Source organism: Poecilia latipinna, unplaced genomic scaffold (assembly GCF_001443285.1).
Source record: "Poecilia latipinna isolate Pla-1442-1.1 unplaced genomic scaffold, P_latipinna-1.0 Scaffold1530, whole genome shotgun sequence".
In the NCBI taxonomy this organism is placed as follows: Eukaryota; Metazoa; Chordata; class Actinopteri; order Cyprinodontiformes; family Poeciliidae; genus Poecilia; species Poecilia latipinna.
The window spans coordinates 141,863-155,112 of record NW_015114146.1 but is presented as its reverse complement, the minus strand read 5'-3'; the positions used below and the strand labels follow the sequence as shown (position 1 = coordinate 155,112).

General features: G+C 36.5%; 1 protein-coding gene across 1 annotated transcript in view; it reads right to left on the bottom strand.

The window, feature by feature from the left end:
• Positions 1 to 12,572, bottom strand: part of LOC106963396 (collagen alpha-1(XIII) chain-like) — a 39,574-nt gene extending 27,002 nt beyond the window's left edge. Inside the window, exons 1-7 of the mRNA XM_015058293.1 lie at positions 12,438 to 12,572; positions 9,003 to 9,072; positions 1,861 to 1,868; positions 1,540 to 1,590; positions 990 to 1,025; positions 361 to 387; positions 152 to 178 (exon numbers count right to left, since the gene is read on the bottom strand). Coding sequence (XP_014913779.1) covers positions 152 to 178; positions 361 to 387; positions 990 to 1,025; positions 1,540 to 1,590; positions 1,861 to 1,868; positions 9,003 to 9,072; positions 12,438 to 12,572 — 354 coding nt within the window. The remainder of the gene's footprint in view (positions 1 to 151; positions 179 to 360; positions 388 to 989; positions 1,026 to 1,539; positions 1,591 to 1,860; positions 1,869 to 9,002; positions 9,073 to 12,437) is intronic.
• Between the last annotated feature and the right edge of the window lie 678 nt (positions 12,573 to 13,250).

Genomic DNA, 13,250 nt, shown 5'->3' with positions numbered 1-13,250 from the left:
AAGAAAAGAAACGAAAAATCAACAAAACAGTTCCACTTTATCATTCCTTCAATTAAAACTGGAAATTTTATTCTACTTTTAAAACTGAAGCGGTCAAACAATTCAAATTATTACTAGTGTATTGTGGGTAAAACCAAGTAGCCATGCTCACCATGTCTCCCTTTTGTCCTTTTTGCCCCTGAGTGAACATAAAATGTTAGGTTAGGTTACACAATGTGAATCGTTACATTGCGTTGTTAAAGCCGATAAAACCAAAAAGAGCTTTTAATTCATTGAAACCACAGCCATGCACTCACACAATAAACAAGTACACAAAAATCTCTACTTTTATTTTCTTCCAAAAGAAAAAAGAAAACTCACAGGCTTTCCGTCCAACCCAATAGGACCCTATGGAGAAGAAGACAAACATTTAATCCAAGTCACTAAACAAATCATTAACAATGTCTAAGAAAATCTTAAAACCGGATGAAGCAACATCCAGTTTTAACCTAAGCAGCGATTTAAATATAGCAAATTTAAATATTAATCAACATGTACTTCAACAATAATATGGAAGAATAAAATGCCAAGGAATAAAAGTGTACATATCCAAATATATATGCAATTGAATTTCCTGTTATTTTAAACCTGTAAGAAAATTATGTTTTCATGTGTTTAACCTATTTAACTTCATGTATATCTAGTCCTTTTGTTCCTTTTTGGTTGCAGATCAAAGCTTAAAGGTAAAGGTTAAAGTTTGGGTCATAAAAAATAAAACATTTTACCTTGTCACTAACTTTGATACAAAAATCAGGCAGTACTGCAAAATATTTAGACCATTTTCCTTGTATCTTGGTCTCTATTCTATATCTTATATCTTACTTAGCAATTATTCAAGGTTTCTATGGCTACAACTGTGGCATATGACGTAACTGTAAACTAGGTTTTGTGATAAAAGACACATCCGTACCCATTCCATCTGTCTCACTAAAAACTGTACAATCACTTACTGGGAAACCAGAGAATCCTCTTGTGCCAGGTTGTCCCTAAAAAGAAAGAGGACAGTAAAAATATTGTTAATCTGGCATGCAAGAGTGCAGGATAGTAAAGAAATTTTTTATCAATTTCCTTAGCTGAGGACAAAATTCATGACTTTTTCTGTTTTCTAAGATTTTGAAAAGACTTGGAGTTCACACTGACAGACTGGTCTCAACAGATTGTTGCTTTGTGACAAAGACAAGCATCACACACTTTGCAATTGCTTTTGCTTAGGGAACAAAGGATTAATCCAACCAACTAAACCTAACTGAAAACATTTAGCCTCAGAGGTAACAGGGTAAAAACAACAACATACCGTTATCTAGCAGATATCAGGTATTCTCAGAGTACAGACTGTACAGTTTTATCATATGCAAAAGTCAAATAAGACTAAACTTCTCTTAAACCTGTTCATTTTTAGCAGGTTTAAAAATGGCAACCTCCATGGGAGAAAATATAATAAAATATATACATTTTTGAAGTAATCATGAGTTTTGGCATATCACAAACAGCAGTACTCACAGGAGGCCCTCTTGGTCCAATGATAGACAGACCAGGCTCCCCTGCAGTCCCCTATGAACAGATAGCATAAGAGAAACACACACACCAGAGTATAGACACACACACACACACACACACGAATACACACACACACACACACGCAGATGTGTGCGTGTGTGTGTGTGTGTGTGTGTGTGTGTGTGCGTGTGTGTGTGTGTGTGTGTGTGTACACATATTGTATTCCACAATATGTTTTAACGCTAGTGATGCAGTTCACACGAAAATGATAAAAGTTATCATTTTACCACATGGAGTTCAAATACAGCGTCTGATGTTACTTACTGGAGGTCCTGCAAGACAGAGAGAGATAAAACATTGAAATTGAGCTTTCCGTAGTAGAACATACATGGGAATCAAAATGTACATAAATGTTTGACACATGAATGCAAAAAGTAAAACAAGCAGAAAAAAAAGTCTCAATACATTAAATATGCATTAATCAAATTGGGATACTGGAACCGAGTTCAACTAAGAATTAAAAATTACTTCGGAAATATGAATTTATGCCACATGCAATGGATAAAAAGTATATATTTTTCTTGCTTTTGCTGTCATAAATATATATTTTTTTATTGAAGCTTTTATTTATTTTAACTTATCCATTTGACTTTGCCAGACCCCAACTGCTCTGCTTTTTGTTTTGTTTTACATTGAATTAATTGCAAAGTTGTATTTTTGAAATATTTCTCAAGGTTCGCTTTACCTCACCTCAACTTCTGTTAGACATTCGGGCCATGAGGTAGAGAATGCAAAAATATCCACATTTGAATAAATTTTTCTATTGTTATTATTTTCCTTTTTCTGGCACATTTGGAACGAATATGAAAGAGTGTGATATAATGGTGAAACCTGAGAAGTGTTTTCTTTTCTTTAAATGTTCCAGCCATGCTAAGGTCTCTGGTAAAGTCATCTATCCCCTGCCACGTTCTTCTACTTCTTCAGAGAGCCGACGCGCTGCAGTTGTTGCAAAACAAAGATGAGCAAAGAAGAAACATGTATGCAGACGCTCAGCAGATTCACTGGTTACTAAAGGAATCTTTAGATGCTTTTGGTCAATCCATAAATTACTATGACGAAGAAAAGCAACTGTAGTCACTCTAATTTTACAGCAGTCTGACATGCACTGCGACTCAGAGCACAGGTCAGACTCCTGTCATCTGCAGAAATACTCAACGACTGCAGTCATCGGGTGTTTCAGAGATGGTCAAGAAGCTTGAGTACAGAGTTGATGGACCGCTTTCTGGCTAAGTCCACACAGCAGCCTGAATCTGATCTGATGACAGTCTGAACAACACAGATCGGATTTTTTTCTAATGCAACCCGGGCCACTTGGGTATCCGACACACATCTGATATTTTCAAATGTGACCTAATGTCCAGGTCGCATTCATCCGACCTGAACGTCACTGATACTCGACAAATGTCTCTATTCTGCACCCTGATACAAGCAAGCAGGCAGAAAAAATAACAACCATGTCGGACTATAATGAGGATTAAGTTGTTAATATTCTGGCTCCGGTCGGACAACAATTTCAAATATGTAAGCTATGCTCCACTGTTAGCATCCATGTTTACTTCCACAAACACTGAGGACTTCTTCTTGTTTTTATGATGGTTGGGATAAAACTGAGCGTGCTTCTCTCTGTGTGATGTCATTGTGCCCTCTACTGCTATATATAAGAAATCACAAAGAAAGACTCTACTTAATGAGGAATCTTAGGTTCTTCTGTGGTTGCACCAAGATTATGTCTTCCATAAGTCTGTTGATGAGGGTGTCATCTCTTCTGCCGTTATTTGTTGAGGTAGCAGCATCAGAACCAAGGACTGATGAAGGAAAGACTGTGGATGTGACGGTGCAAAGAAGTTTTTCACATAAGATCAAGAAAATGACGGACAAATCCGAGCATTCTTCATGAGCGTGGTACACAACAGTGTCTTCAGTCAGAGCCAACACTATCCATCAGCCTCTACAATAACTCTTCGAAGAACCTCGAATAATATGAGTAACATTTGTTTTCCCTTTGGGGCTCAATGATTAACTTTGAACTGAATTGAATCATGGAAGAAGAGATTTTCCAAGTTTTCTTTCTTCCTCTCTGTATTAGAAGGAAAATGTCCAGGTTAAGCAAACAACACAAAGGTAATTTAATGTCTTACTTTTAGTTTTTAGAATTTGATGACAAGTTAAATTCATTAAATTTAACTGCTGTTTTTTTTTTCTTTTTCAATTGCTGACAGTAAAATTCAAGGAAGCTGACTGATGATATTTCAGGATACAGTTTTGTTTGTTTTGGATTTTTTTATGTGATTATTATAAATAACCATATTTGGAATATGTTAGGATACTCTACCAACACTTTAGCAGAATTTTCTCTAATTGTTTAGCTAACACCAGAAATTTTGAAATCAACATTTAACGGTGACATTGGTCAATAGGAGGACAATTAAGTGGAATCTTTATCATTTTTTTTTTAATCTGACCCCACTGGTGAGCTTTCTGAATACGTCTTGTCCTTTTATAGGGACAACCGTTATACACTTACACAGTTTCCCTTTAGAAAAAAAAAAAGACTAAATCTTACTTTTGGCGTTCTACAGTATTCAGGTTTGGGGTTTATGAATATTTGGGTGTACAGAGAGAACCATCATTTTTCAACAAAGCAATCCTCAAAAATACACCTTGCCAAGTGATTATGCCACAACATACATATGCATTGCACACATGCATCAGCATGCCGCCTCTTCCTGTTCTCTGTCTCTGGTTGCCACACTCTCCCCAGTTTGTCTATGCATTAGCAGCTGTCCGGTGAATATATCAAACCCACAGAAGGTGATACGCTGTGGGCTTTTCCTGTCAACACAAATGTCAAGGTGAACTGGCGAGTCTACTTAAATAACGAGTCCCATGACCCTGGAGCACACTCACCCTGTGTCAGCTGCACAGATAAAAAAGAAAAGGCTCCCGGCGGCATCAGGCATTGTTTAAAAATCTCTTAACTCAAAAAAAAACGGGAGCACCTTGACAATTTCTGAACAATAAACATGAGATGTAGCTGAAACAGATCAGATTTCTAAAAAAGAAAAAGAAAAAAAAATAGCCCACTTGTCACAACAATCAACAAGAAAACAGATAGGAAAAAATGTTATTAAAAACCACGTCTCAAAACGTATTCACTCCCCCATCCTGATCATTGTGTTCAAGTTTTCTAAACATATTCTTGACTACAGCTGTAACACATAATAATATTAAATAATAATAGTCCACATGGGCTGGTGATCAGCCATTTTGCGTATGTGGGTTTTCTTCTGTGTTTATCTCCTAACACCTACAGTAACGTATATAAAATGTATTCTGGATAAACTGTAACGCTACGTTTTTCCTTGAGCTGTATCATCTTTCAACGCTTGGAATAAATCAAATCCAGAAAATAGGCAAAACCATTTTCCCCCCATATGTCACCGCTCAAGAAATGTTGAAATATCTAAAATGCTTTACTGAATACCTTTAGGATACACACTATTTAATGCTCTGTTCTCTTGTGTTTTTCTTATATAATATAGTTTGTTTTGGAATTTCTACCATTTTGTGCTGCATTTTGATTTGCTGGTTGTTTTTCACTCAAGCTAACTGGACACAAAAACTATCTGTCTCTGATTGGCTGGAAGTGTGGTCCACTGATGTAGACATGGCCACTGCTTTCTGCTTTCTGCTGTTGCACTCTGTGGAGCTGTTTGTGTTTGAGACTCTATTCTAACATGTAAGCATAATGAACATATTTTCTGTTGCTACACTTTAAATTTTGGGAACTCAAAATTTCACCAAAAAAAAAAAAGTCATTACAGAATATCTTAATCAGACAATGCTGTAAAACCCTTTAAAGAATTTGTACTGATGAAAATTAAAAAAGACAAATCATATTTCTCCTATTTTAGCCTCATGTAATCCGAAATACAAGAGCCTCACGTGTAAAATCCTTCATAATCAAACTCCGTCATACGTCAGAGATCTTATTGTTTCAAATGTTCCTAACAGAGCACTTTGCTCTCAGACTGCAGGTCTACTGTTGGCTCCGATCATTTTTAAAAAAGCAGAATGAGAGGCAGATCCTTTAGTTGTCTCCTGTGGAACCAGAACCCAGTTTTAGTCCGTGAGGCTTTAACTATCCTTAAAGCTTAAAGCATGCAGTTAGACTGCCTTAGGTTATCCTGAGCTATTTCTGTAGTTACACTACCGTAGAATTAGGCTACTGGATAACAAAATGTCCACATTTTCTCACTTGCTTCTTCTATTACTCTTCAGTTCACATTATCTGAATCTATTCACTTTTTTGTTTTCTCTCTGTTTTTTATGTTTGTCTGTTGAGAAAACTTTATTTTATGGCTGCCAATAAGTTTGTGCCTCACACACGTAAGTGTAACAATAAGTGTGACACTTATTGTGACTTAAGTGGTCACGGGTTAGGTGTCCTAATGTTACCTGTCATCTGCATGAGGTAACATTAGGTAAATTAAGCTAAGCTAAACTCTACCTGAAAATAATGCCCATCTATACTTTATTCTTAATATTAGACAAAGGCACTCCTTTTATCTCTCTCAAGAACTGGATGTACTCAGTTGTTTGTGGGGGCCGTTGGGGCTCCCAATGATTACTACTTTTAATAATTACACATTCTCATTCACCTGACAAACCTGAATCAACAGAAAAACAGAGAACAGCATATGTCATATTTTGAAATCCTACTGTATTCCATTAATTTAAAAGAAGAAAGGAAAACAACAAAAGGCAGTCTAGCTTGTAGCACATTTTTGATCCCAGAGGTGTTAGCAGCGAATGGCTATCAACCGGGCAGCTAATTAGAACACAGTGGTCTGCATGTACCTTAGTAAATCTATTACTCTGGCAGCTGCTTTGGTATTCGTGGCTCTCAGTCAAGGGTTTATATTTTGGGGCGCTGAGACAGCTGCATTTTCCTGAATAGCACAACCACAGAACACACATTTCTTTCAGCTTACAGACTAAATGTTATTGAGCGGACAGACAACTGAATGTACAGAAATGTGCAAAAACTCGGTGATTCCCCAAATCATACACCAAGATTTGTTTAGTTAAAGTCAGGAAGGAAAATGCTGCTCTTTACAAAGTAATCACAAAAAAGTGAAACCTCTTCAATGCTGCATACAGGCTCGTTGCCATAGCAACTGTCAACGCCATTGCCTCATGTTTACATCACCTCATGTTTCAGGATTCAACACCAAAAAGCACTCAATCATTTCCCATACAAAGAACAGAACATCCACTCTGTTATAGTATTACGTTTTTAGGCTTGACGTTTGTTTTGCGATTATTAATAAGTGATCACTGTCATAGATTAGCTACAGCGCTGCTGTTAGCTAACCTAACAACGGTGGTAGATTAGCTAACTTAAATACCTGGTCTAATGATGACCTGTCAGAGTTGGTGTGTACGTCACCTTTTATATTTCTATCTGAGCCACGACTCACCGAATTCCACTTGACATCTACATCTGAAGGTTGTCAAAGTCAAGCAAGAATAACTAACCTGCTTCAAACTCCCTCGCTATTTTTTTTCTTAAGACTTTTTCTGTCTTTAGTGAAATATTTTTCATAATGTGTTTGTCAAAAGTCAAACTTTTTTTCCAAGTGTGTTGAGCATTTGAAAATATATATAAATATATATTCCGTTTGTACAATTCTGTGTCATATGTTTTTTTTTGTTTTTTTTACCAGTTACTGTCCCACTCAGTAAACCAGTCACCTTGTCTATCAGTCTTGCAGTCACTCTGTCAGTGAGTGAGCAGGTCATACAATCAAGCAGCCAGACAATGCAGGAATCAGACCAGGAGAGGCTGAGAACAGGATCCTGCTTGTTTTCCTGAAACTTTGAAATAAACCAACAAAGAACTGCATCCTGATTTTTGACTTTTCTGAAACTGCGTAAACCAGAAACCCTCGGCGCATCAAAAGGCTATTTGAGTTGGATTCACTTTTACTTTGATCACCCTTTAAGTCTTAAGTTTTTTTTTTTTTTATTTGTGCCTTTTGAGTTTTTTTGGACAAATACAATAAACAATATAAATGTCCTTGACAAAAATGGTACATTTAATGTGAACTAATCAAGCATGTTAGTAGTGCATAAGTAGCCATACTTAAAGTGTACAAAGCATACTTTAAGTTGTTCCACTTTAGCACATAGTAGTACATTTAGTGCACTTCAGATTTGTGCTTTTCTACAATTACAACTAAAACATATAAAGTACAAAAACAGTTGATCCAAAATAGCTTTCTTTAAGTTAAATAATCATTAACAAATTTCAAGTCTGGCCTTAAACTTGCTCACATAGGCTAAGATTTAATATATTTAGTATCTTTATCTTTCACAACGGTTGTTTCATGGTTATGTTTGAACAATAACTATAATCAATAAAGATTTCAAGAGGAAAATAAAATTGAGACCACAATTATTATAGGAATTGGCTCTCCTTTCCGGAGTGCAGTGATGCTCCTGCATATGCGTCCAATATGGTTAGAGTCTGCTGTTTGGTTTTGTCCTGCCCCTTTCTGTTTGCTGCAGCCAGGTACTTGCTTCATGTTATCTTGCTGTATGAGAAATGTTACATTATTGTGAAATTATACTAATTTTCCGACCGTTCATTTGAATGTTCATACCGAACAAGGAAGGGAAATCAATTGGCACATCAACTCCACCAAAAATCTTTTACACCAGCCGCCACATTTGGAGAACCTGAATATTAGCAAACAGCTCTATAGCTGGCAGCTGGCAGCTATAGCGTTGACGCCATGGAAACTGTTCAAGCTTGCATCATCACTGATATAAAAAGAAATCCGTACAGAAGTTAAGAAAGTTTTAACATCTGGGACATTAATGGAATAACTTGACTGGTTTTAAGGAGAAAATTGACCAAGAGGTCCTGAACATTGTAACATATTTTATGTTACATATTTTTAATTTGTCATTATTTTGTAGAAATTCCTTGGACTTTGACATTGAAGGGCTTTCTCTTTTGTTCATTAAAAACACATTTTGTTGATCATGAGTAATTCATAAAAACAGAACATTTTACAACAGAGTGACACAGAGATGTTCATGGAGAAGGATAGGTGCGTGTATTTCACATAAACATAAAAGGAAGATTATATACAATTTTAATCAGAACAGAGAGGCCAGCCAAAGATATTACACTAAAAGAAAAATCATGTTTGACTTAATATTAAATATTCTTTTGTTTGCCTTCCTATCATATTGCATAATTTGAAGTTTTAGATCAAAACTGAATTATAAGCGTTCTATGTTAGATCTTAGATTTGAACTTTCGGGGAGTCGGCCCCACCGTAGAGCTAATCGGACATCACTGCTTCAACCAAACATCTCTGCTTTAACCATACCTGGAGGACAAAGGCAGCTTTGTGGAGCATCTCGGACCTCCCGTGTCTTTGACATCTGTGTTGCAAGTTTCTACACAGAAAAAGAAGAAAAAACCAAAGTCAGAAATCTGTCACTGTTGCGTATATATTGCTGCACTTCACTTCTTTATTGTATGGCTGCCTCGCTGTCTCTTACTCTGCAGACCTGCAGTTACAAGACCAATGTCTGGGATCATGAATTCTCATGATCTCATGAATTCTCTTGCCATGAAGCAAGAGAATTTCCTGCCTCACCTGGAATCTGTTTTCTGCTGTTTATGATCGCGTCTCAGTATGCGGAACATGTTACACACACGGTTGGTGGCAAAAAGCATTGTACATTATATACATAAGCTAAATTATGGAAAATCAGTTCATATATAAAATATTTTAATAACCATTTTATTGGCGACATACAGACAGGAGGAACATGATCCCATAGAATGGCAGCCAGTGCAGTTAGCCAGAGGTTGGCAATCCAAGGTAAGGCTCAGCTTCGTTTCTGAGCATTTGAATGGGAAATTACGAAAATTCAGCGATTTTGAAGAAAAAAATAATCAAAACTGGTTCAGCTAAATGAAAAATAAATACTTTGTAGTACAAACCTCAGGGTGAAAACAACAATATAAACTTTCTTATCATTATATATCCTTATCATTATATATTCTTTTTATATATTCCATGATGACAGGTGCCTCACCTGACTGCACATCACTGAGGTTTTCTTAAAATAAAACAAAACAAAAAAAAACCATTCATGTAATGTATGTCTGATTTGAGAGAATATTCGCTTTACCAGTCTGACTTAGCGCCGTTTCTCTTCTGTTCCTAAAGTTAGGTCGTTTAATATAGATATGTAACTAAAGTACCAAATGGAGACCGACTTCTGTGACACCTCCACCTCCTGCCAGGCAGAACCCGTGGCCTGATGGGTTTCCAACGTTCTCTCACAACACATACCCGGCTTTGAGACACAGGGCAGTGAGATTTATCTGAGCGAAGGCAAACTATTTGCAATCCCAAGTGTGAAATCTGACATTTCTACCATCTCAGAGGCAGAAGAGAGACCGTTTCAGACCATAAATTAATTGACAGGCGGAACATTCAGCTGGCGAAGGAAGGAGGTTGTGATCCGCTCTCCAGGGGTTGCAGCATTGCAGAATAGCTGCTTGACTCTTTCTGAACTTACTTTTTAATATTGTAAATCAATGCCTTTTAAAATGTAATATTCCCTCACAAATGTATATCTCTGGCATCGGAGTTTCAAAGTTTTTTGGAGAAAATATTGCTCCTTCATTACTATATTCCTTTCACTTAATTTAGAAATAACTTTATAGTTACAGTTAATGTTACAGATACACACGAATTTAAATAAGATGAAACAAACTTTAGAAATATCTGTTTTCAGTCATTCTTCAAAAGATCATGTTAAGTAGGAGCTCATAAGCTTTGAACAGGTGTACATACTGAGTTGGTTGAAATAACCTGTGACTCGTCTGCTTTTAAAACCCACTGGATTTTTTTTTTTAGATAAAACTAACTATTGCTTAGTTGTAGTGATGCAAAACACACCGGTCCAAATGTGTTGCTGATCACACTTTTGGTAAAGACAGATGGACCAAGACCTTCAGTGATAACATAACTGAAAACAGGAGCATTTATTTCAGTGACAAGATCTTAATTATTCTTTTTAAATCCGAGTGTCTCTGAGGTGCAGACTCTTGATGCGTCACTGATTATACAAGAGAGAAAATGGAAAGGAGCTCATCTCAGACAGCTAGGTGAGTCATTTTTAAAAGTCCAATTGTATTTGCCCATCTGAATAATATTCAAACAGTTGTTTTCTGAAAAGCTGAATCCTACAACTTTTGGATACGTTCCTGCTCCAACACAGCTGAACCGAATTATTGAGTTTCCTCTTCAGTGGCATTAGGAGGCAGAGGACTGTGATGAGCAGTTTCATTTGGGGAGTGTTGGAAACAGGAACACACCAAAGCTCTTTTAGAAAACTGCTATTGTTTTCTTTGCAATTGTATTCCCAAATTACAAATGTGAAACATAGTTTATGGAAAGTATGCAACATGAATGAATGTCTTACAAGTTGTGAACCTTGTATCAAAGTTAGTTTATTAAGTCCCTTTTCTAAATTAATATTATATGTCCAACACAGACCCATGTATTAAACTCTACGTTTCCCATAAACCAGTTGTTGTGGGTAGGCCTGTCACAATTACATTTTTTTCTGGACGATAAATTGTTCCAGAAGTTATTGCGATAAACGATAATATTCTTTTGAGACCATTCTTAAGCAATATAGCGGTAATAGCAAAAATAATAATGCACGAAGACATTCTAACAAATCAGTAAACTTTACATTCTAATGAACATTTAACACTGGAACTAGAAGACTTTTTAAATATCTAAAATAAATAAACAAAACAGCAAATACAATGAATTTTGAAGTATTTGTAGACATAATAGTCTTTCAAACAAAGGTTTGGTTGAGACCAAAGCACCAAACTGAAGACATTTATCATCCAATTTTTGGTAGAAAGAGAGAAAAAAAAGGATGAAAGATAAATCATACCAATGGGAATTATTGACTTTGTTTTTAATTTATAATACAATTAATTGATTTATTGATTATTGCAATAGGCCAAGCTCTGGGCGTCATTACCAAAGGGATTCCTGTGTTCATTGATCATGTGGCCTTCATCTCCAGTGTCTTTCCAAACTCACCAAAACCCTTTAAGTTTTTCAAAGCCTTTTTCTGGGACTTGATTATTTGTCTTGACTAAATCATTCTGTACTTCTGTACTTCTATCTCTATATAATATTTTGTTGGAACAAAAGTAGGCAACTCTGATAAATCTACCAGGTAGGTCACACTACACAAGTTCTTAATAAACCTGAGTAACCAGCGTATTCTTACACTATACCCAGAAAAGGTTATAAAATCTATATCACACAATCGACACAAGTTGTGTCACCAAAATAAATCAAAGATGATTGAGAGACTTTGCAACTAGTTCAGTCACTAGACAAACTAAGTTAATTTTTAATAACAACTGTGTAAACCTGTACAAGCTTCAATGTAGCTTCAAAATGAAACCAGCAGCACGGAATATGGCTAGAACAGTCAAATATCCTCATCCATGTAGAAGGTTAGACGATAGAGAAATTAATTATTCTTTGCGAGACAAGATTAATGAGATAAGCTACAAGCCGTGAGAACGGAAAAGACAAGATGTCTGCTGAAAAATTAAATACAACTGAATCCCCACGTTTACTGAACTGGTCTTTATTTAAGGCATATTTTTAATTATTAAGATATAAATATGTTACCCACCTCATTTGGGCGTATTTGTGTCCTTTAATTAAATATTATAGAAGTAGTAGTAGTGTTTTATGCGTTACCTCCTCCAGTAACTGGTCCACCCGACTCATAATAAGGGGCTCCACCTGCTCCAGAGTCATCATCCAGGCGGACAACTTTGCGTCCTGTTGCTGCTCCAGACTCAGTATCCTGGACTGCAGTTCTGAGGTCCGCATTATCACCAAAATGCAAAGTCCAAGGGAAAGAACGGATACGAACATGCCGACCATTATCCCGTTCAGGTTTTTCCAGCTGCTCAACAGTGGCTGCTTTAAAAGTTGCTGTCGTTCTGTGTGATTCCTTCTTTTCTCCCCAGGTCTATCAAGTATTTTACACCCCGGCTCATTTTCCATTCTTTACATTAAACTAGAATTACTCACAATTCTCGTCGACTTCGAAGTAAAACCAGTCTGACGATTTGAGGTGCCGCAGCGTATTATTTTTCCAGGGTGCGGAGAAAACTTTCAGCAGATGTCCCTCACGTCAAATTTACTCTTTAAAAGTTCCTTCTCTCCACATTAAGCGAAAGTATAACTCGGAGTCCAGGAATTTTATGTCATTAGGCTTTTTCATAAAAAAAAATAAATAAAATAAAAAAAAATAAATAAATTCGAGGTTCCAAATTCCAACGAAATCTTTTGTCGGTTTTGTCCTTCGTTTGTCCAAATAACTTTCCTCGTTAGAAAAGAGCTCTGATATATTTTTATGATCAGCTCACCTTCAATGCGCTCATTTCAAAGTCCGCCTTCCTCTTCTGTGCTCTGGATGTGGAGCGGCGGGCTCTTTGCTCTTGTCCCCTCCCTGGAAGCCTCCGCTGAGGGGAGGCTTTAGGTTAAATACCGGAGGGGTATTCA